At 31.7% G+C, this 25050-nt stretch overlaps 3 protein-coding genes across 3 annotated transcripts; 1 reads left to right on the forward strand and 2 right to left on the reverse strand.

Annotated features, from left to right (window-relative positions):
* The first annotated feature begins 3186 nt into the window (after window positions 1-3186).
* On the forward strand, window positions 3187-6805 carry LOC120072593 (serine/threonine-protein kinase BSK6-like). The gene is made up of 10 exons (XM_039024989.1): window positions 3187-3670; window positions 3782-4002; window positions 4103-4238; window positions 4539-4672; window positions 4757-4862; window positions 5318-5403; window positions 5591-5779; window positions 6023-6187; window positions 6280-6393; window positions 6489-6805. Exons 1-10 carry the CDS (start codon window positions 3589-3591, stop codon window positions 6729-6731), a joined length of 1476 nt encoding a protein of 491 aa, XP_038880917.1. The 5' UTR covers window positions 3187-3588; the 3' UTR covers window positions 6732-6805.
* Window positions 6806-7950: 1145 nt separating this feature from the next.
* Window positions 7951-9374, reverse strand: LOC120074413. The gene is made up of 2 exons (XM_039027530.1): window positions 8799-9374; window positions 7951-8358 (listed from the first exon to the last, which is right to left on the reverse strand). The coding sequence occupies exons 1-2, from the start codon at window positions 9050-9052 to the stop codon at window positions 8112-8114; spliced, it is 501 nt and encodes a 166-aa protein (XP_038883458.1). The 5' UTR covers window positions 9053-9374; the 3' UTR covers window positions 7951-8111.
* Window positions 9375-13081: 3707 nt separating this feature from the next.
* LOC120074504 (transcription factor MYB1) lies at window positions 13082-16369 on the reverse strand. Its single transcript, XM_039027654.1, has 3 exons — window positions 15899-16369; window positions 13838-15087; window positions 13082-13307 (listed from the first exon to the last, which is right to left on the reverse strand). Exons 1-2 carry the CDS (start codon window positions 16236-16238, stop codon window positions 14294-14296), a joined length of 1134 nt encoding a protein of 377 aa, XP_038883582.1. The 5' UTR covers window positions 16239-16369; the 3' UTR covers window positions 13082-13307; window positions 13838-14293.
* Between the last annotated feature and the right edge of the window lie 8681 nt (window positions 16370-25050).

A 25050-nucleotide genomic window follows, 5' to 3' on the forward strand; every position in this document is an offset into this window, starting at 1 on the left:
CTCTCTTTTTTTAGTATGGGACAGGAATTTGACACATAGATCTCTAACATATTCATATACCAGCTTAATATAATACTTTTAATTAAATCCACTTTTACACATGAAATTACTCTAATTCAATATTTATATTTAACTTTTTAAAATTAAAACAACTTATTAAAATCCCGTTTGATAACATCTAGTTTCTAATGTCATAATTATTTACAAATTTACAAACAACGTTAATTTGATTGAAAAATATTTAAGACATAAAGTACATATAAATATATTTTGAAAAAAGACATGTACTAAATCAAATGAGATAATCATATGTATTGGAGAGTAAGTTCCTATATCTAGGATATCTTATGTAATTTTTTGAACTCTAAATAACTTGCATTTATGATTACTATTTTTGTTTTGAAACTTTTTTATTCAATAGTTCTACCTATCCTTGTTTAAATAAAATATGAATTGTAATTTTTTTTAAAATTTTTAAAGCTTTATTTTCTTTCTTTCTTTCTTTCTTTGTTGGGCAATAGACAACAATTAGCCCATTACATTTCTTGCAAAAATATGTTTAAATAAAATGAGAAGCCAAAGAGAAATCAAAACTTTTTATTCCTATTTTTTTCCATAAATTTTATCATCACATTCTTTTTCTTCTTATTTCTATTGTTGCTCTATATTTTTACTATGCCATGAATTTTTTTAATTAAATCTCTCACATCATCTTAACACCTAATGAAATGTCATCATATTTCTTCAAGTTTCACTTTCAATTCCTCTAAATTTGGAGGATCATCAAAGAATAAATCTCTATTTTTCACTAATTATTGCTGGAAATTGTTTCAAGAAAAAAATTCATTTTATGGTTTTTTTGGTTATATATTACATACTTTTCAACTACACATATTTTTCGTCTAAATATCCTTAACACTCATTTGATATGTGAATTTAATCAACATTTTTTTGACAAATTTTTACATATAAATATTGGACTTAATGCAGACAAAATATTATTTTCTATATAATCAACTACCCTACAATATACTTTAACAGTCATCCGTCTTATAATAGTTGAAAGTGGCTATCAAAGTTGATTATTGAAGATTTTCGTTGAAGTTTGTAGTCGGAGGTGGGTGTTGAAGCCTGAATTTGGTCATTTAAAGGTGGTATTGGAGTTGATTGTCGAAGTTTATTATCGGAAGTGGTTTTAGAAGCCCGGAGTTGGTCGGGCGAATGTGGTCTCAAAGTTGACAATCGAAGATGATTTTTGCCGAAGTTTATAGGGAGAGGTCGTTATCGAAGCTCGAAGTTAATCGCATGAGTTGGTTATTAGAGTTTGTTGTCGGAGGTGGTTGTCAAGGTCCCGAGTTGGTCGTAGGAGTTGCTTGCCCAAAGATGGTCATCGAAGATGATTTTCATTAGAGTTTTATAGTCGGAGGTGGTTGTCGGGGCCTACATAGGTGGTTGTCGAAGTTGGTCATTAGAATTTGTTGTCAGAGCTTGAAATTGGTCGTCGGAGTTGGTATCGTGAAGGTGGTTGTCAGAGTTGGGTCATCGGAGGTGGTTGTTGGAGCTTGAAGTTAGTTCCCGAAGTGTAATAGTGACCGATGAGTGGAGTCATTGAAAACATTGGAAAAAGGAGAGTTGGGGTGAGTTGGTAAAATATACCAACTCAACTCCACAAACATTTAAAGTTGGTGGGCCAAACAATACTCAAATCATGTTGGTGAGCCAAACACTCCCAAATGTCATCATCAACTAAAAATACCAAAATATCCTCTCTCTTTTTTTTGCCTTCTACCTCTTGGCGATTTTTTCTCCATAATTTTTTTTCAATTTCAAGGGTCAAAGGTGGGTCGTTGACAATGAATTTTCAAAGGTCGTCGAAGAGTGGTGTTATCAGAATGGGCATGTTGGGAAAGGGGGTCATGTGAAATGGGTTTGTGTTGTCGAAGGAATGAGTTGTTAATCTGCAAATTTTCGTTTGAGAGAGTGAGAGAAAAATGAGATCGACAGTAAGAAAATGAGAGAAAGGAGCGAGAGGCCCAATTTATATTTGCGATGTTTATTTTGGTGATTTCACCATGAATATGACATAATTAAAGTGACAGAAATCTTAAAATTTAAAAATGGATCAAATCTCATTTCAGACCAAAATTTTGGGTTACATGTATGATTGTCCGAAATTAAATTATATTATTTACCCATTAATTTAAGTATATTTAACAAGAAGCTGACCCAAAAGTAAAAAAAAGATAAAGGAAAATCAAATGGTTTTGAAATAACATAATTTAAAATATTAATAACTCTTTTGATTTGGGACTAATCTTAATTATAAAAAGTTGAATGATTCGAATTATATATTTAACCATTAATTTAAGTATTCCTAATAAGAAGCTGACCCAAAAAGTAAAAAAGAAGTAAAAGTAAGAATTTAAGTATACCTAATAACAAAAATTCTTATTGGGTATACTTAAATTAAAGGTAAATATTCAACTGGTTTTAAAAAATCCAAGATTTTAAAAATATTAATATCTATTTTGGGATTATTCAATTTATAAGAATTTCACTTTTTAATTTTGGTGTAATTTCAAGGGGTTGTTTGGGGGTCCAACATGAAATGATATATCCTCACATCATATCGTCTCCGTGTTTGGAGGCCCATTATCCTACCTCACCGATTTTAATTGTTTGTGGGTCCATTTTCAGAACGTGTTTCATATTTTACCGTCATTTTTCTTCGGTATATCTACTTAAACATACTCGATCATTCATATTCGATTATAACTCATCAGACATCAGAACTTCCCATATCTTATATCATCTCAATGCCTCAAACAGCTTGCAACAGAGTTGAATAATTAGAAGCAATTTATTTTTTCCTATTAAGAAAAAGGATTGGCATCTACATAAAAACGATCAAGCAAATTACAATTTAAACAAATTATGCCCATCACTTTTCCATTAAAATTCAAATTTCTAATTCCAATTGGTGAGTTTAAAAAAAAAAAAAAGAACAGAGGGCTTTACGTCATTGATTTGTTTGACTTTCATAAAGAATTAAACAAATCTGACCGTTTGATTCAACTGCCACTTTTCAATGAAAGCTGACAAAAAATGGAGCAATTTTGATATTTCTTCCCAAAGTTAATTCCTCTTTTCAAAAAAAAAAAAAGAAATGAAATTTTGTAAAGAGATTAAAGAAAAGAAAAGAAAAAAATGGGTGAAAATTGAGAAAGATGCAACAGAGAAAGAGTGGAATGATGAGATTAGAAAAGGAAAAGCTGAATCCAGAAAGCGAACACTCTTTTGCAAAATCAAACTCACATGAAAATGCAAGAGAGAGAATGAGCAAAAATTATTTTTTTTTTTAAGTGAAAAAGTTTATTAGCAGCAGGATTTGGAATACAGATAGAAACGAGAGTGTGAAACAACCAGATATTGGATCCATAAGATGAGACTCACCCTTTTCACCTATTACTCAAATTTGAAGAAATCGAAGGATTGTTTCTGAAAATGAAAGCTTTTTGATCATTTTCTCTCAATTTCTTCATTTCCCTTCTTTCTTTTTCTTCACAGTTTCATCATATTCCACCATTCATGGGGGCCCGTTGCTCTAAATTCTCGCTTTGCTGGTTCCACTCCAACCTCAAACCCTCCGTTTTGGAGTCCTCTGATCTGGGTATCTTGTGTTTTTAGTCATCAGAACCCATTAGTTGTTTTTTTGCTTTTTTATGGTTTTGTTTAGTGATTGCGACTGAGAATGTTGATTTCCTTTCACCATTGATTGCAGAAAATGGGAACAAAAACGACCGGAACTTATGGCCGAGTTTCAGCGAGTTCAGCTTCGAGCGGCTCAAAGCCGCTACCGGTGGGTTTTCGTCGGAGAACATAGTGTCGGAGCATGGGGAGAAAGCTCCTAATGTGGTTTACAAAGGGAAGCTCGATAATGGCCGATGGATCGCCGTGAAGCGGTTTAACAAGCTCGCATGGCCCGATTCTCGCCAATTTCTTGTTTGTTAACTTGCTCTTATGCTCTTAGTGCGTTTTATTTGCTCAATTAATGTCTGAAATTGATTGGTTTTTGGTTTGGATGGTAATGGATGTGATTCAGGATGAAGCAAGATCGGTGGGAAATCTGAGGAGTGAGCGATTGGCGAATCTGATTGGATGTTGCTGTGAAGGGGAAGAGAGGTTGCTTGTAGCAGAGTTTATGCCTAATGAGACTCTAGCCAAACATCTCTTTCACTGTAAGCCCTTGCAAGGAGTTTATTGTAATTACAAGGATAATGGTTGTTTTTATTATCTTAATTAGCTCTCAACTCATCATCCAAATCATGTAAAACCCTGTCTGTTTGTGAAATATTAGGAACTTTCTCAAAGAAATGCGACCTTCACCAACCAAACACTGCCTAATTTGACAATCTTGTTCCTTCCTTAATGTACATTGACTATGAAATGTTGCTAAACTTGTGGAGCCAATGTTAGAAAGTGAAAGAAATATGAGTGTGTTAGTAGTTATTCTTATTTTCTAACGATGTCAATGCCAGGGGAGTCACATCCGATGAAATGGGCGATGAGGTTGAGGGTGGCATTGTATTTAGCACAAGCTTTGGAATATTGCAGTGGCAAGGGACGAGCTTTGTACCACGATCTAAACGCTTACCGAATTTTGTTTGATCAAGTGTGTATTTTCTTCCTTGTCATTTCTGCTGAGCTTTATGTTCAAGAATCGAGTGTTGTAATTTTGGATTGTTATGTGGGTTAGGATGGTAATCCCAGGCTGTCATGCTTTGGCCTTATGAAGAACAGTAGGGATGGAAAGAGTTACAGTACAAACCTGGCTTTTACTCCTCCAGAGTATTTGAGAACAGGTATATTCTTCTTGCCATTCTGGACTTCATCTGCCCAGAAAGGGAAAAAGGGAAACATTGTTTAAACTCTTAATATACAAATTCCTATATGCTCTTTCACTGATGCATAAAGCTCAAAGGTTCTTATACTTGAGGGAATCCTACATGGTGACGAACTAAAACATCTGTTAATTGCTGTACCACATGTTACATTGAACAACCAGTGCTCCATGTTTATCTTTAATCTCAAGAAAGCATTCATCACAAGAGAAATATTACCGTCCTTTAGATGGGATTGTGCTTTTGGCATCTCTCCTGAGGGTTTTACTGTGCCAAACCTGTAATGTAAAGCTCATAGAGAATAAATACCGGTGTAATGTAAGGCACATAGAGAATAAATACCGGCGTGCATGTGTAGCATGCTGTCAATTGTTTCTTCATAGTTATATAGAATGCATAAATGTGTTTTTTGGCAGGTAGAGTGACACCGGAAAGTGTGGTTTATAGCTATGGTACTCTGCTGCTAGATCTTCTTAGTGGCAAGCATATCCCTCCCAGCCATGTAAGTTCTCCTTTTCTTCTTTTGAATTTTTAGTATAGTTGATATTGAAACAAATGATCCTTGATTTAACATCTACCATTTTTTCATACTACAACCCATGTTAAGAAACCTTTCCTTGAACTAAAATCCACTTCCTAAAGTTGTAGAAGTATGTGCATCATGCATGCTTGTTCTTGTATGAACTTAGGCACTCGATCTAATTCGTGGGAAAAACTTCCTGATGCTGATGGATTCTGCATTGGAGGGCCATTTTTCAAATGATGATGGAACTGAGCTAGTGAGGTTAGCATCTCGCTGTTTACAGTATGAGGCCCGTGAGAGGCCGAATGCGAAGTCTCTCGTGACTGCTCTCATGCCACTTCAGAAAGATTCAGAGGTTTGCACTGGGTACAATTATAAAGATATCTTATTTTAGTCGAGAGTTGCAGTAGATTCATCTACGGCAACAGGTTTCTTGATCTGCTGGCTATATTGTTTATTAAAGCTGGGCAACGTTCTTTGAGTTTTTGAGGTTCCATTTGATGGTTATTGAATAGTCAATAGTCACATTTCATTGTTTGTTGGAGTTGTCTTCTAATTCCTAAAAGGCTTGGATTTCTGATCAATCGTTTTCAAGCAGGTTCCATCGTACGTTTTGATGGGCATCACACTTGAGAATGCAGCGTCAACCCAACCATTATCATTAACACCCTTTGGCGAAGCGTGCTTGAGAAAGGATCTAACTGCCATTCATGAAATGCTGGACAAGAATGGGTACAAGGATGATGAGGGAATTGCCAACGAGGTCGGCTACTACCAATAATATATACTTGACTTTCCATTTCAAAATGCTAATCTCATTACAATAACCATACAACTTCTTCTTTGGTCTTTCAGCTTTCCTTTCAAATGTGGACCAGTCAAATGCAGGAGACTCTCAATTCTAAGAAACATGGAGATACAGCTTTCAGAGCTAGAGACTTTGCAACTGCCATTGATTGCTATACCCAAGTGAGTGCTCCTTGACCTCATTTTGAGCCATCTCTTGAACCCTCTAGGGACTCGTCGGAGTCGTAATGTAAGACCAAAATGATTGTTCTCTGTAGTTCATTGATGGCGGGACGATGGTATCGCCGACGGTGTACGCTCGACGCTGTTTATCTTACCTGATGAGTGATATGGGGCAAGAAGCTCTAGGAGATGCAATGCAGGCTCAGGCAATATCTCCAGAGTGGGCAACTGCTTTGTATCTTCAAGCAACTTGCCTATTCAGCCTTGGGATGGAGAATGATGCCCAGGAAGCTCTAAAAGAGGGCACTAAATTTGAAGCTAAAAAGAACAAAAATTGATCAAAGAATTGTACAGGTGTTTCTTCTCTCCATTGTTTTTATGCCCTTCCTTTTATCTATTATAGCTTCTTGTATCTATTTTGTCTTCTTTATTCCCTTAGTTCTTTTTTTTTTTTTTTTTTTTTTTTTTGGAGTTTTGCTCTGCCAACTTGACCATTTGCTACACACAAAAATACTGGAAAAAATTGTTGTGGTTTCTTGTGACCAATTAATTATCCATTTTGCTATGATTCAACTATCCCATTAAATTTGGAAGAAAACAATATATTGGAATAAGCAGACATAGATAAAAGAAAATGGTGAAATACAAAATCGATTTAGTATATCACTTTTGGTCTTGAACTTTTGTGGATGTAACGATAACGATTTAGTCAAGTATTTTTTTTCTTTTTTTTTTTTAAACAAGTTAGTTGTATTTTATTAGTATGTAATAATTTAATTTATGTAATTTAAAATTTGTAACACTTTAATCCTTATCGTAAAAAAATAGTATCGATCTTTATTTAATGTTCTAGACGTTGTAGCTTGTAAACATAATAAGTCTCTAATGAGTTTATTAACCTACCTAGATAAGAAATTGTATAAAATCTTAACAATAGTTTTCACATGGAGTAAATCGTGACGTATTTTAAAGTACAAAAACTAAATAATTACATATTAAAAATTAGGGATTAAATTTATACAAATTAAAGTTCAAGAATTAAATTTTTATTCATATGAATGTTCATGGACTGACGGTGAATTAAACCATTTTCAATTTTTACATATTTGTTTGGAAAAATTTCATAAATAGAAAAAATGTCAAACTATTTACAAAATAACAAAAAAAATATTGATAAACTATCATTGATATACATTGATGACTCTATCAAAGAAGATTAAAATTTTGTTATTTTTTTTTTTTTGTAAATAATTTTCTTTTTTTCTTTAATTTTTGAAAATTCCCTATTTGTTTTCTTAAAGACAGAAAAGTTAGAGTAGGGTTTCTCCCCTCAGAATTACTGCATCTCTTTTGTCAAAGTTTGGAAAAATATGTATTTTTGTCTCTAAAATCTGATTTATATATATAAGTACCTACAAAAATTACCTTTTTTATCCCCGTGGTATCAAATTTGACAACTTTTGTTACTAGAGTTGACATTAACTATCAAAACCTGGATATGCTTTTTTCTTTAAAGAAAAAAAAAAGTTTTAGAATTTAAATTTCCGCTTAAGTGAGTTTAAATAATTGACATGCACTCTCTCATTTGAGATTTGACGTTTATTTTTTCCTCCCAAAAAAATGTAGACTATTTAAGCAATTTAACCCATCCCATCCCATCCATCATCAAATTTCTGGCAACTCTGAACATATTTCTTCTTGAAATCTTCCACTCAATTTTATGATGGCACATTGAAATGGAAGAGCCAAGATATGACAAAAGCAAATACCATACAAGCAAGAAGAAAATTAAGGACTCGATGAACATGCCAAAAGCTCCGGCCACCACTGGGAGTGGCAGCCACCGATGCTGCAACTGTGGCTGTCGATACCGTCCCATTGTTCGACTCATGGAGTTGCTCTGTTTGTTCGGGTTCACGTACTACCATCACATTTCTTACAATAGAATGACATATCTCACATGTCCTAACAAAAAAACCTTATATCAAACACTTATAAAAATAAAACTCTATTTGTATTTTCAAGCAAGAAAACTTGTCTTTTATTTTGATATCAAATCAACACAAATTAAAGACAGTTAAAAAATATAGCAAGATTGGATTCCAATGTTTATAAAAGGCAAGAGAATAATTAATACAAGATAGAGAGTTGGTAAAGTGAGACAAAGTTCATTCCTTAAAAAATGCTTCACTCACTTAATTCCCTCTTCTATTCAATTCCTTTTGACTAAAACAGCATCAAAATATCTTTCTTAAAGTACCCACCTTCCCAATAAAAAAATTTAATTTAGTATTTAGTTTTAACTAATTTATATCTTAAACATTGAACTTAAAAGTTTTTAAAGAGTTTATATGAAAATGATTTCGGGGATTTTTGTTGAGATGGAATTTGAAAATGAAACTCACTTGTTTCCTCTGATTTTGAACCAAGCCTCAGCACAATGCTTGTGGGCAGTACTCAAATCATTCTTACAACAACAACCCAATTCGATTCCAACTCCAAACTCATTGCTATTGCTCACTAAACCCAAATGGCAAATCCTACAATCCCTCTCCAAATTATTCACCTTCACTTCTTCACCAACCCCACTTCCCCTCTCCGCCGCCGTCTGCCGCCACCCTTTTTCCAAATCAGCTCCGGCCGTCTCCAAAGCTGCCATTTTTAAGAAACCCCACAATCAGAAGCTCAGAAAGAAATGAGAATCCAAAGATGGGTTGTGAATTTTAGCTATAAAGAAGGCAAATCCGAGGAAAAGGAAGATGGGTAGGAGAAAAAAGAGGAAATTTTTGTGAAATTGGACTCGATGATTTCATATTTAGTAGTGTGAAGAAGGAGTTTGATAATAAAAATGAACTGAATTTGGTGTTGGGAGTTGTCGCTTTGCTGTGCTGCTCTCCTTGTTTTGCGGATGTTTTTGGGAATATGAAGAATTGGCTTTTTTTTACTCTGAAAAAGAAAAGACTGTTTCTCTGCCAGACGGAAAATATTCTAACAACAACAGTGATTATGGGTGCATTTCGACATTTAAATTTTCTGCAATTATTCGAGGTATTCGTAGATCGGATTAGATTAAATCATTTTTTAGATCTGATCCGATTATTTGATTGTAAATTTTTTAACTCAAATAACTCAATTCAATCCTGACACATTTGGATTGGATTGATTCACGTTGGTTAAGTCATTTATTTAAATTTTTATTCTAAAAATAAATAAAATATTAATATCTACGAATTTCACTTTATTATTTTTATATATTGAATTAAAATTGTAATTCAATTTCAATTTATATTATGAAATTTTATTTTTAAAGTGTGAAAAAATTATTTTTAAGAGTTAATAGAGAATAAATTATTCAAACAATTTATGAAATTAAATATAATAATATACCTTTTAAAATTAATAATAAATTTGGATTGGTTTGAGTTATCTTAGGTGAAACTATGAATCAATTGAATCCATAAAATTTTCATATTTTTTAACCAAACCCAACCTATTTGGTTGATCGATTTTTTTGGATCATGGGGTTTTTTGAACATCCTTACCAATTATAAAAAATAAATTTAAAACAAAAGAGAAAAATGTAACGACTGAAGCAACTATACCAAATTATCCAGAATGCATCTAAATATTTTTCAATTCCATTAATATAAAGCCAATGCCCCTTTTGTCATATCCTCTTGACAATTTTTAATTATTTAAGTTTTTATTTTACACCATATGTAAAAGTGGAAGAATATAACATGTTCTATATCAGTTATACTCTATTATATATTTCTTCTTAGGATTGTCAATTCATTATCTATATAATTTTTATTCATAATTCTTCCATCTCAACACCAATTCTCTTTCCAATTAAATTATAGGTTTAAGTCTCCATTTTTATGATTTTGTATAGTTTTCTTTTATTAATTATAAAGCTTATTTAATAAATTTTGAACTTTCAATTTTGTATTTAATATGTCCTTACACTTTACAAGAGTATTTGATCCACCAACTTTATAAATAGTATTAAATAACTAACTCCACTAATTTCAGTAGTGTTCACCAATGAAGTTTACATATTTATAAAAACAAATTACATTTTTTCCTCTTATTCTCTTTTGTATATTTATTGAAGGACTCCAACTATACAACTTTGCACTTCAAACTCAATTCAACACCCCAAACACCTCTTACAAGCAAGATTAAAATATTGATGATTACAATTATATGGATATGTCGACGGGTATATCAATAAAATATCGATATCGATGGATATTTTTATAAGTCACAAAATTTATAAAATTTATTTAGATTAATAATTAAGTTGTGTTTACGCTCAAGTTAAGTTATGGATATTGTTATTAGTATTCCTATTCATATTAAACTAAATAAGTGATTTTATTGTATGTTTTACGAGTATTTAAATATATATTGGAGATATCTATAGATATTTAATATGGAAATTGAATTCTTCAATTTATGGATATATAAATAGATATATCGACATGTCCATAGATATTTTCGTCCTTACTTAAAAGTATCAAATATCTCATTGAACTTCTAATTTTGTGTTGAAAAAGTTAAAACATATTTAATATATCCTAGAATTAACAAACTCATTAGACATAAAATCGAACGTTTGTCTGATAAGGAATTAAAATTTAAATGTTGTGTATAATACATTCACTGATTTTTTTAACAAAGTTAAATAGATCAAGGATCTACTTATTGCACACAAAATTGATAATTTAGAAACTTGTTTGACACATTATTAATAAATTAAAAAATCCAAGGACTTTGTTAGAATTTTGTTGTCTAAAACCTTGTAATGCAAAAAATTGAAAATTCAATGATTCTTAGCATATTTTTAAGTCTAAAAATCTATTACCTACAAAATTGAAAATTCAGAGACACATACTTGACACAAACCTAAATATTTATGAACTAAACTTATAATTTAATTTTGAGTTAAATTATCAAACATACACTTGAATAATTGAACTATGATTTGGTTTCAACTATACTCTCGAAGTTTTAAAAAAATCATTTTAAACTTTAAAGCTTTCGTCGTCAAATTCATGGAGGAAGAAGTTTGTATTTACTTATGTGTTGTTCATGTAAACAAATCTAAACACATACAAAAAGTAAATTTGAAAGTTAGGGTTAGGAAAATAGTTAATGAGTAAAAGAAAAAAGAATAGAGATGTGGAATTGAAATAAAAAGACGACAACAAGTATGATTCAGTATCATTGTTTTGTTTGTTTTGTTTTATTTTTATTTTTTTCCTTTTTCATGTATGTGTGTCTAAATTTGTTCATATAAAGAGATTTTTTTTGTCAAGATCTACCAGAGTTGTTTTGAAATAACTTAAAGGTTAAAATGAAAGCTTTTCAAATTTAAAGATATAATCAAACCGAGATCATAGTTTAGACTTGTATTTTTGATAATTTAACCTTCAATTTTCTTTTCCAAACCCATATATTTTTCGTCCTTTTCTTTATGCTAGTGGATTATCATGGCTTGATGTGACTATCAATCAATTAGAAAGGAAATATATATATATATATATATATGTTGACCATGCGACAAAAGTGACGACCACTTTCAATGAATTTACCTCCGAGTTACCAAATATTTTTAAAAAATCTCCAATTTACCAGGTTTCTATCTCTTCTTTTATCTGTATGATTGTTAGAACTTAGTAAAGAAAAATGAGACTTTCATCAAATATATAAAGAAAATTAAAGGATTGTTATGGTTTTTTGTGGAATTTTGCTCACAAATTCTTGTTTTTCATGTTTCATTCATATAGACATGTGATAAAAGCAAATAATTTTTCAAAATACAAAATATGGAGACGCATATTTTATTTTAATTTATTGTCAACTTATTCGTATGTTTAAAACCTCTCACCTCACTTGTTCCCATTAAAAGAAAAAAAATAAAATAAAATAAACCTATTTTGATTGATTAAAGTTCAAACAAATTATCGAGCAGTTGGAATTTGGAAACCAAGTCCATTACTATAGTAGTTCCCAATAATAGATAAACCATCACTTCTATATAGATCAATTAAGATGCAAAAACATTCCAGTTCTGTTGGATTAACTATTTGATATTTTATTTTTCAAAAATTAAGCCAATAAATATAAATACATGTTTTGTAATTCAGTTCTAACTAGAAACTATAGTGTTTCTTTATTAACTATAATTGAAAAATTGAAAGGAAACAAAATTAAAAATAAATCATTATCAAACGGGACTTAATAATCCTTAACTTTTGCAACTCCGTTTCCAACCTCCAACCAGTTGAATCGAACTTTTACTCTCAGTTGTGGAGCAACTTCATAAATCCATCATTTCTTAACTCTAATTTTCAGATCCAAGGATTCAATTCCTGTCTAACATATCATTACCTTGAATCATCTAATTCTCATATATCTCCAGCTATTCCTATGACCATCAAACAGAACCCTCAATCCAGAAATCAGCCCACAATACTCAAATCCCATGAAGTATTTCCATAACATTTACTAATGCAGATAAGTCAGATGAATGAAATGATGTAAAGTCGAAGCAAACCAACCTTTCCATGCGGACAAGTGTCCAACTTTGAGATGGGAATTTGTAAGGCTCCTGTTCATCAACATAAGTTCAACAAATATTGATAAAATTGAATATGTGAACGCATATGAAAACTACCTCTATTATGAACAGATAAAATATAGATAACCAATCACGTTATCACGAAATTGAACATTCAAATTCTTCACAAATCATAGTGATCTATCTATATTCCAATGACAATCATCAGCCATTAGATAGAAATGGATTCAGACTTCAGAGTTATGATAAATTTAAACTAACGAGCAGTTAGATTTATCTCTGGATCTCTACTCTACCACGACGAAAGCTGTCACTTCAATTCACCCTGAAACAGAGAGTTGAAAATTAAAGGGAGTAAACAAGAGAGACAGAAAAGGGACGGAAAAAGGGAGAGGAAAAATCCAATGAATTGATGCTGCATCTCTAAAATTTAAAAAGAAAATAAGGAAACACGTCAAATTGAGATTTCTAAGATAACCTATGGAGTAGAGGCCATGTGTAGCCATTTGAGTACCAGACGGGACATTGGCATTCAGACATAATAAAAGTGTTAAAGCTTTTCACATCACAGAAGCCTAAGGAATTTTCATTTCAAGAACATATTCTATTCACATCAAGCACCTACATATCTGTTATGAGAGTAAAAGTGCAGAATGTAACTGCCCGTATCCATTACCCATGTTTTTTTGTCCATACAAGCCTTGGGTTTGAGAAGGGACTATGTTACATGATCGAAGAATCAGGTTATACGTATAATACATAAACAACATCCATTAAAATATAAAAGCTGTACCGAATCCTAGTTCCTAGTGACCTCAAGAACAAGCATATGCAGCTGAGGTAAGAGAATCATACCTTTCCATTGTACAGTCATAAAAAAAGAATCCAGGAATGCTCATCGGCTGGAACAATGCTACAAGAAACTTGGTACTATGTCGGTGACAAAGTTTTTGGCCCTCTCAACACCTCAAAATTTCGTTCGTGTTCACAAAATTTTCAAACTCAAGAGTTTGTGGTCTGAGACAAAAATAACAAAGGACTTAGGAAACTTCGACATGAGGGTTGCTTTACTTCCCCTCTAGTCCACGATTCCTAGCAGCCGAGACAAGCTGTACAGGTGGGAAAGGGTAAAACTAACTAATCATAAAACAAAGTACAGATCCAGTAAACTCCATCCAGTGTGTCCCATTGGTGCCATAAAATTCAGGGCAATTCTTGTAGTCTGTAGGAATCACATAAACAATCCTTGTTAAAATCAATCATATCTGCTAGTAGCTAGCCTATTATTTCCCACTTCAAAGTGAGCGTCTCTCATAAATGCCCCATTTGCATCTGAGAACCATTTAATCTTTCAGCCGAATCTCCCATTGCTCTAACACTCCCATTCTCCAATCCACTTTTCAGCCAAGCAAGGTTACTTATGTCAGTTGCAATTGCAGCTAGTTCAAAACTGGGGAAGGATGGTGGAGGCTCTGAGAAGTCCACAAATTCTGGCCCTAATAAAGATTCAAGAGGAGATCCCTGGTTATGACTCTTGCAACAACCATGACCACATTGATGAGGCACTGATCGATCACCATAAACCCCTTCAAGAAATTTGCTAGCTTCAACATCTGGTTTTGACACTTGAATCAATGGCCCTTGCATTGGAACAGGTCGTAAAAATGGCCTCAAAGATTCTTGCCCATCCAAAGGGTTATATACACTAAAAGCACTTACTCGAGCCACTGGCCTGAAAAGAGTTGGCTGTTCTTTGACTTCATGAGTAAATTGGCCCTCAATGGCAATAGGGACCTTGTCTTCATATTGATCATCCAAATGCTCCCGTGAGCAGGCGTCTTTTCCATCCAAGGATTTAAAGGAATTAACATCTCCACATGAAAGGGTTTCTTCAGATGATCCCTTAGTTTTTTCTAAACTAGCATCATCCACTACGTTCCCAGATTCTAACTTGATTTTTTCAAGCTCTGTGCATCGACGTCGTAAAGTGGAATTCCAGTGATTCTTTATAGCATTATCTGTTCTCCCAGGCAGGAGCCGAGCGATTGCGGCCCATTTATTTCCATGTACAGCATGGGCTGCTAAAATGATCCTGTCCTCCTCATCTGGAAACACTTGGATCTTTAAGCCACTTTTAGGAATAAAATTGCACAATTGCACAATTTTCTAGTTTAAATAAAATGACCACCATTAGAAGAGGACGCAACCAAGATCAATTATCCAAGTGCACATCTCTACACACCCAAGGAAGCATTGATTCTTGCAATACAGATAAATAACAGGAACAATGCCCATGTCACATAAAAACACTATGAGAGAAAAGGTGTGTCGTGATGCCATATGCTTCATTATTTTTCATTTGTTTGATTAACAATCTAAATACATAGTTTAGATCACATAAGCCTCATGCTGAAGTCTTGAAAGTTTGAGAATGATTTTATAAAACTTCTACATTTACACAGAGAATGTTGAAGTTCATAGCAATGAACCTACTGATCTCTAAATTTAGCTCATAAAGACTGTTACCATAATAGAAAGCAAAATAAGAATAATAAAATCCACGTCATACTTCTTCCTGTTCATCTCGACTAGATAACCTCCCATTGAACTAGAACAGAATAAAAAATGTCATTTTTCATTGATTTATGATGGCAGCTCAACTCATTATAGTCCCTACTAGAGGAAAGATAAATTAAGAAATAGAGCAATGTCCAACAAAAAAATTTAGCCTTCGGAAAGAAAAATATACATTACGTAGAATCAACCGAGATCAACTGTCATAATTTTAAATCAAGAAGCAAATAATTCAATTCTCTTCTCCAGCCGCTTAACACTAACAATCATTCGAAATCAGGCCGACAAGAGAAGTAAAAGGATCAGCCAAGCCAATGAGTGATCAAGAATAGATTCTAATACCAGTAAATGGCTTGCGTTTCACGGAGGGGTCGAGTTGATTACACCACCTAAGGCGGCAAGACTTTCCGGATCGCCCAGCGATTCCCCGAGCAATCAAGCTCCAATTCCTCGCACCGAACTTGCTCACAAGGCGGCTGAGTATCGCATCCTCTTCAGGAGACCAAGGTCCCTTCACTCTATCTTTGCCGCCACGGCCACCAGTTGCTTCTCCCTCGCCTACCATCGGCACTGCGTCGTCCCCGCTGCCGCAGTCGGCGACGGAAGCGACGGCATCGCATGCATCTACTCCTCCTCCTTCGGCGGCGGTAGCACCAATCTCGGCAGCGGCCGCGCCCTCCATCACCGGACTGTCACCGGCAACCGTCCAGGGAACTCAGTCACCTTATTGACTTAACCGCTCTCCTTTCAACTTTCAATACGAAACAAAGACGACCGAGTGAATTTATAGGGCAAATGTTTCGGAACCTCTTTCTTCCTTTCCCATTTCGATCCTATTTACCAAACCGTTCAATTTGAAATTACTTTACTACCCCCTCTCCATTCGTACGGTTATATTAGGCTAATTTTCACATTTAGGCTAAATTTTATTTTAGCGTCTAATACATTCATAACTTAAAAAATGCGATCCAAATTCAGATGTTAATTCATATATATTTCAAGATCGGAGATTCAAATCCTCTACTCTATTAATTGTAAAAATAATTGAAATTTTCGAATATATTAGATATAAACTTGAACGTTTAAATAATAAACTAATAATTTAATTTATTTGTATTTATAAATAAATTTTATTCCAAATTGATTCTTTTTAAAAGGCTTTTAAATTTAAGAAATATTTGAAATTTAGGAACAAAATTCTAAAGTTCCGTTTGATAACCATTTGATTTTTTGTTTTTATTTTTATTTTTTTGAAAATTATGCCTAACACTTCTACCTTCTCTAGATTTTTTACTTTGTTATTTCCTTTCTACCTACATTTCTAAAAGTTGAGCTAAATATTGACAACTAAAAAAGTAGTTTATTTTGTTTTTAAAATTTGGCTAAGAATTTCACTCTTGCACTCAAGAAAGATGTAGACTTTTATAAGAAAGTGTTAGAAAATAGGTTTGATTTAAAAAAACAAAAAACGAAATGGTTACCAAACGGGATATAAATAATTTAAATCTCATTTGGAAATTATTTTTTTTAATTTTTGAAAATTAAGTCTATAGATACTTCTTCCACATCCAAATTTCTTGATTTGTTATCTATTTTTTATAAATGTTCTAAAAAATCAAATCATATTTTGAATATTAAAAAATATATATTTTTTAATTTGGCTTAGAATTCAATTTTTGTATTAAAAAATATGTAAATCATTATCAGAAATTGGGAGAAAATAAACTTTAATTTTAATTAAAAAAAAAAAACTAAAAACGAATGGTTACTAAATAAGATCTTAGATCTTCCTTAACTATTGGTTGAGGATTAAGTTTATAAACAAACTAGCTAATGAGTTTTTTTTGTTTGGTTATATTTTCAAAATTCAAAACACAAAATTAAAAAATAGTTTTTCTTTTCCTTTTTTGAAATACGGATAAAATGCAAATAATTTATTTATTTGAAAACTATAGTAAAAGAAAATCTTGACAATGTGTTTGATAAAAAATTTGATAATTGGATCTTATTTTAAATAATTTTACAAGTGTGTGCACATTTTTTTTCTAGAAAAGTTCAAATTCGTTTGATGTAATATATTTTCTTAACCATAAATTTGTAATTTGGGACAATCAAATATAGCGATCTTTTTACATATAAAAAATATTTAAAAATATTTATATTTTATAGCAAAAAGTTACAAGCAATACTTTTGAAACTTTATGTAAAGACCCGACCCCTAGAACTTAAGTTAAGCCGTTACTAAATACATGCATGAAACTCAAAACGACACTCGATTACGACATAAATGCTAATTAAATAAGGTAATTCAAAAGACTATCATTAAATTCAAATACTAAAACAATAGTAGAATACATAAATCATAAAGGACAATAAATAAGTCTGAAAAACAATTATTAAAAGTAAGTTTTAAACATCAAAACTAAAAGTTAAAAGAAATATGAAAATAACTCTAAATCTCATGAGTCCCAGTGGCTCGATCACGAATTCCGCTTGTCAATCGCCAGTGCATCTCTACTCTTATCTGAAACAACAACATGAGAAATAATGATTATAAAATACTCCATAAGTAAACTCACTACTTGGGTCAGGCTGGGCATCTATGTCCTCTAGATACCCACATCTAGTGAAACATATAAACTGACCGTAGTTAAATATGTCTACTACCTTTGGTGAATCCCGAAAGAGACACAGGTGAATTCCAAAGGAAACAAATACTGGTGAATCCAAATTGGTGAATGGTCATCTAACTAATTAGTAAGGACATTTGCATCTTATATGTTATATTTATATATAATCAACATCATAATCATCACGGTACGAATCTAGGACATACATATAAACCTCAACATCATGGCTCTACAAAATACACATATACATCAACATCATGGTTCTACAACATACATGTATACCTCAACATCATCAGATCAAATACAACCATATGGAAGCACATACGATCTCATACTAGCATTTAAGTGTCTATGTGCACAAATAAATAATCCAGATCTCGTACCAGAACATACTTTGGCCAAAAATTAATTCAAGCGAACAAACTACTTTCTAGCTTTCCACAATCCGAAACATGGATAAAAATTGATCTAGCCTTTAAGCCCATTTTTTTTAAACACTAAATCATTCCAAGATTATCAGCACAACTTACCCAATAATGATTTGATCAAGATCACCTCAAAGTACTAAAACCAAAATTCTTGTCAGAATCAAATTCGTTGGTTTCTAAATTCAAAGTTCCAAAACCCAATTAATATGAGTAAACCAAAAAGACAAAGTCAAAACTCCATAGGCATTCAAACCCCTTTCAAGAGAGTTCAACGGTAGCTCCAAGATCTACCCAAAACCTCAACTATTTTCAAGATTCGGTGAAGCCACAGCGGCGGCGCTCGACAAAGGGCGGCAGAGCGCGCGGCAGTGACGGTGACCAGCGGCGGGCAGATCTGGTCGACGACGCGGGTAGGAAAGCGTCGGAGAATGACTGCTGGTGCGTCTAGAAGCGACGGCTGTGGGGGGGGTTCACACGCGTCGGGCCTCGCCGAACGGTGGGCATCGGCTGGGCAAAAACCTCAGCGGCGAGCGGCTATGGTCGGACCGGCGGCGTCTGGAAGACAGGCTGAGGAGATCGGACTGCTGGTCGAGGTCGGCGGCGGGAGTGACGCGGTGCAGGTGTGGCGTCGATGGCGGCTGGAGGTAGGCTTCGGTGAAGGAAAAAAAATTGGGGGACGCCAGATGCGTGAGGAAGAAAGAGAATTAGATTTTTATAAATATAATAATAATAATAATAATAATAATAATAATAATAATAATAACTACTAAAAAGGAAATAAGTATAATTATATTTTATTCCTTTCTTATTTTACCTTATACTATTAAATTCATTTTCTAAAAAAATTAATTCCTATCATTAATTTCCAAATTAAATAATTTTACGTCAACAATTAAATTCCCGCATTTAGTCCAAAATCTCAAAAATGTCCTCCAACTAATAAAAATTACTGAAATTCTAAATAATAAAAAAAATTACTGAACTTACATTATTACTAAAAAAAATATACGGTGTTACATAAGATATTATTTTACTAGGTGATTTCTTATCTTTTTTAGGTTTAATATGAATATACATTATCAAATAAAATAAAAATATATTATTATGTTCAAAATTGTTATTAAACCTATCACTTATATACCATATCAATTGAATTAAAAATTCTATATAAATAATATTTGAAATTGTTTTCTACTTATGATTGTTTTTTTATGCTCATGTGTTATGTGATTTATCATGTCAAGAAATTATAAAAAGACAATCAGTGACTCATAGTACCAATATCAGTCACTAATTCGATGGTAAATCTGGTTTTTAATCTCTCTAAACCTAGGTTTTCGCTCTTTATATTTATATTTTTTAGATTTTCTTCTTTAGCAACCTTCGATTATAAAACCTCCAATCAACAAAAATTTTAGTTCCGCTACAGATTGATGATAGAAATCTACATAGATTAATAAATGATATAACAATGATATACTCGAATTAAAATTTTGTAATATCTATAAATTATTAATTTTGTAATATCTATAAATTATTTAGTTGTGTGATATATTTACAAACACGAAAATTAATTAATTTGAAAACATTAAAAAAAAAAAAATCTGAGCCCTACTAAACAGGTGTTCATGTTATTGAGGTATTTTTCAAAACGATATCGATTTTCACCGACTCTGTCAGGCTATTTCTGTAATTTGCTCTTTGTCCCTCTAATTTGTTTCAACTCAAATGACTATAGCACCCCTCAAATTCAAATATGAGCCAAAATATTTTTATTGGTCTCCGTATTTGGGCCTATTATGTGGGCTGCAAAGGTCCAAATCCGTCTCTAAACGACATGTTGTTCGTTCTTTAGATTATTGGACGACAGCTGAAATATATTACATATCATTAAGATCTTCTCGAGTAGGATGAGAACAAATTTTAATAATTGAAAAACTCGAATGATGTATCTTTTTTAACTCTAAAAGTAATTGTTTTAAATGATAAAATTGAAAAAAAAAATATTTTCACTTATCAATAGTAGATTGCGATAGACATCTATCTATCATTAGACGTAGACCGTTGATTTATGTCTATCGCAATATAGATAATGATATTTTATTATATTTATAAATAAATTGTCCCATTTTCTTTTATTTAAAAATAATTATAACTTTTAATTTATTACATTGTACGATAAATGTTGCAATCTTAATTTTAAATTTAAAAAAAAAAGTGTTCGCAATTTTTATCCTCTAATCAATTTTCAATCTGAATATCGTTAAAATTAAAACTCTCATACATTTAATAAATTATAAAATATATGTACAATACAAAATTGATTGAAAAATATAGAAAACAAGTTAAAGTTAATTATGCATTGGTCAATTTTTTTTATGCACAACTTTCTTTGATTGAAATTATTTAAAATAATACCGTTGAACGTAAATATAAAATAAAATAGTACCCATTTGACCATTTGACTTCCAAAGTCCCTCCATTCACATAATCGTGTCGTGAAATTCTTATTATAAATGTTTTTGCTAGAGCACAAGCGTGCACAAAATCCAGAACCATAATAAAATAATACAGTCCCAAAATACAAATTAACATTTTTAATCCTTAGATTTTGGATATAATTTCAATTTAATCCATAAATTTAAAAATATTACACTTTTAATTCTTAAGTTTTAAGTTTAATTTTAATTTAGTCTATAAAATTCCTTAGATTTGAATTTTGTTTCAATTTAGTTTATTGATTTTCTTGCTGAATATATATGAATGTCTAGTAATCAATTTAAAATCGTTACAAAGTGAAATTTTAAAACTAATTTTAATAGTGATAGAATATTGAAATTTAATTAATTATAATCGTCTTAGTTATTTTAAATTAATTAATAAAAAAGTAGTAAAAATTGAAAGTGACTATTAACTAAATCGAGATTAAAAATATAACATTTTAAAATCTAGGGACTAAATTGAAACAAAATTCAAATATCCAAAATACCATTGTAACATTTTAAAACTTAAGGAATAAAATAAAATTTGATTAGAAAAATAAGAATTAAAATGTAACATTTTAAAATTTAGGGATTAGATGGAACTAGTCTTATAATTAGGGATCAAAAAAGTATTTTCCTCTTTAAAATTTTTATTTTAACTTAAAAACTGTTAAACAATATTTAGTTTAATATTTAAACTCTCTAAACATAAATTATTTACTCTTTGTCCCTACTTGAACTTTTAAAATGTTTTGGTTCTTATATTTTTAAATTCACTTTAATTTGATCCATACATTTTTATTAGGTTTATTAGGTTTTATCGAACCTTTGGGAATATTTATCAAATTTTATCTAAAGACTAAATTCTAACTTTTAAATAATAGGGACCCAATTTCTATTTTCTTCATGAAACTAACTTTACAATTTAACCCATTTTTAGTTAGTAGTAAAATAACACTGAACAGGTAGTGTTATATTTCATTACTTTATTTAATGAACGGATAGTTAAAGTTATCTTAGTGAAACGGATCTTTGATATCAATTTAGTAGGTGATAAAATTAAGAAGTAAATTATAATTTTTATTTTAGTGAATATTACTTTAAGATAACGATTAAAATTATTACTCATCTAACTCATGATATTGTACTGAAAATCTATCTTGTTCAATTTTTTTTTTAACTTTTATTGATTTATATCATACATGCATGCAAATTAAAATTTACGTACTAGAGTATGTATAAAAATTTGATTTCAAATGGAATGTTTGAAGGTTTAGAAGGGAAAAGAAAAAGACATTCTAGAGGTAAAATCAAATTAAAACCTAATATTTTTTTCTTTTGAAAAAATCTAATATGGGACAAATATTGAAAAACCAAAAAAAGGGGCCAATATTGAAAACAACTATATGATATGTAGTTGGTTTAATTTTAAAATATCTTGTTGCTTAACAGAATTGACTTGATGATGTTAATAAAAATATTTGTTTCAAACAACGGTTTAAATAATAACGTTTACTCGTTGGATGGATTAAATAATGAGGAATATTTCTAAGCTCCATTTTGGTTTTGACTTTGGTTTTTGTTTTTGCACATTCGGAATTGTCCAAATAATATTCAACTTCCCCCTCCCCAACTCAAGAAAAGAAAAACAATCAAAGAGAAATTTAGATGAATTTGACACTATCTAAACTTGAAATGAATAAGAGATCACGCATATGAAAAGTTTAAATAGGGGTCCAAACAAACTAATGAAAAGAGGTAATTGAGCTGTGACTTTGACCTCGACCTCTGAGGAATTGCTCTTTCTAGGTCTTGACTCATTTTTTCTCTGGTTGGCTCAATCATGTATCTTCCTGAATCCATTTTGAAAAGAGATTTGGAAAAACCCTAAGTTTACCTTCTTATAACTATATCATTATAGTTTCACACAGATTAATTAAGTCATCATCTTTCCTACAAGCTTGCTACCTCTTGTGCACTCGTGCCTGACTTAAAAGCATAAGAATTATTGTGTGGCAAGCATTTACTACACACCTATGTGCATCATTTTCCCTTTTGTAAATTGTCTCATTCTAAGATACCCCTCTACTCCCAAATCACTATTAGTGGTTGCATGGGAAAGGTCAATGTGTTTTTCTTGATTACATTTTGTCATCAACAAAGACATCGAATTAGTTGAATATAATTTATGTCATTCTATATGTTAGCTAAAAAATCATGTGACAAACAACTATTTCTTTCTTTCTTTTTTCTTTCTTTCTTATATATTATTATATATATAATATATTATATAATATATATATATATATATATATATATATATATATATCTTTTCATATTTCAAGCTTCCACATTGTTTGATAATGATTTTTATTTCCATTTTTGTTTTCGAAATCCATTGTGACTATATTATGGTTAAATTATAAGTGTTGGAGATTTGTTTAGTTGATTTTATATTTCTCTAAGGCAATGGCTTATGTAGATGTCTCAAATAAAGTCTTAACATCAGTATGTGACATCAGAGTATCTTCTTGTGGAATATTTTTCTTATCTGAAAATATTTCGGTGTAATATTTTGTCCAATATTTTTTCTTTATCGAAACGCGATCTTTCTATTTCAAATGGAGATATTTTCCTTTTTTGGATTCGACTACTTAAAGAGAATTATGTTGTCCATTTAGGTCAGCCACATAGTTTATTAAGCAAGATGATTTCTGTTTGATGGCCAATTTGTTCTACATTATGTTTTTGCTCCTTGATCATTATTCCGTTGTGCAAGTTCTTCATACGTTGAAGTGCAACATTTTGAAGTAAATTAAGGTTTAGGGGAAGCTTAAATCATTACTGTCGGAGAAGGGATTCTCAATCTTATAGGAAGCCTAAGATTTAGCTTCAGAGAAGGGGTTCTCCATCTTTGGGGGATCCTAAGATTCATCAGTGAAGGGTGTTCACTGACTTGAGGAAAGATATCATCATAAGAGGAGTCTCACTCGTCATCAGAAGCCGAGGTGGTTAACACTAATATGATTAAACTTTGGGGGAGCCTAAGTATACTTGAGAGAGAGTCTCACATCTAGGGGGAGCCTAGGTCATTAGTGAGTTGAGCTCTACGTGAGTCACTGTAATGGTCATGTGTTATAGATAAGTACTGCGTTATAAACTACTTAGCTCTTTAATATTAGTGGATTATCTTTCCTTGGCACACTACCCCCGGACATAGGTGGTTCATCACTAAATTGAGTTACCAACTTCTGTATGTCTTTATTTGTTTACTTGTTGTTAGTATTTTTGTTGTTTTAGTGGTTATCAGTGTTTTCCATTTAACATCTATATATCAAGTGACGAATCATCTTATTATTGGGTTTTATGTCCTAAAACTCGTGGTTTGTAAACAATAAAACTTATTCTGAAAATTCAATGAGTTGTTATTGAAAATATGACTTGCTTATTTTGTTTTAGAAATAAATCCAATAAACTCAAAGATTCATGACTATTACATGAGTACTTGAACTTTATGTGGAGACATAAAAGTGGACCAGATTCGAGTAAATAATCAAAATGATCTATAGTATATGAATGAGGTTGGGTGCCTTATTCTCGCAACACTATTGGATGCGACCCACTTTGTAGTTGTTACAAGGAGTTGTAAAGTGCTACAGACGATTTGATCCTAATTCATATATATTATGACATGAGGAGTGGGGGCGTCCCGTGCAATGGGTTTGTACAAGATTGGACCACGAAATCAATCACTTTTACTTTATAACATTGTTTACTATTTAAGACTGACTATTTCAAAGTACTGACTTAGGTAACTTAATCTTAATCTTGAGCTAACTATAAACTCTTGTTTATTTGGGATTATTCTTAGATTTGCATAGGTGAGGGTTGGCTCAATAGCACTGGCTCAATAAACCTCTATTTCAGGGGTAAGACTGGGTAGATAGTTGGGG

This window comes from Benincasa hispida, chromosome 3, assembly GCF_009727055.1.
Source record: "Benincasa hispida cultivar B227 chromosome 3, ASM972705v1, whole genome shotgun sequence".
In the NCBI taxonomy this organism is placed as follows: domain Eukaryota; kingdom Viridiplantae; phylum Streptophyta; class Magnoliopsida; order Cucurbitales; family Cucurbitaceae; genus Benincasa; species Benincasa hispida.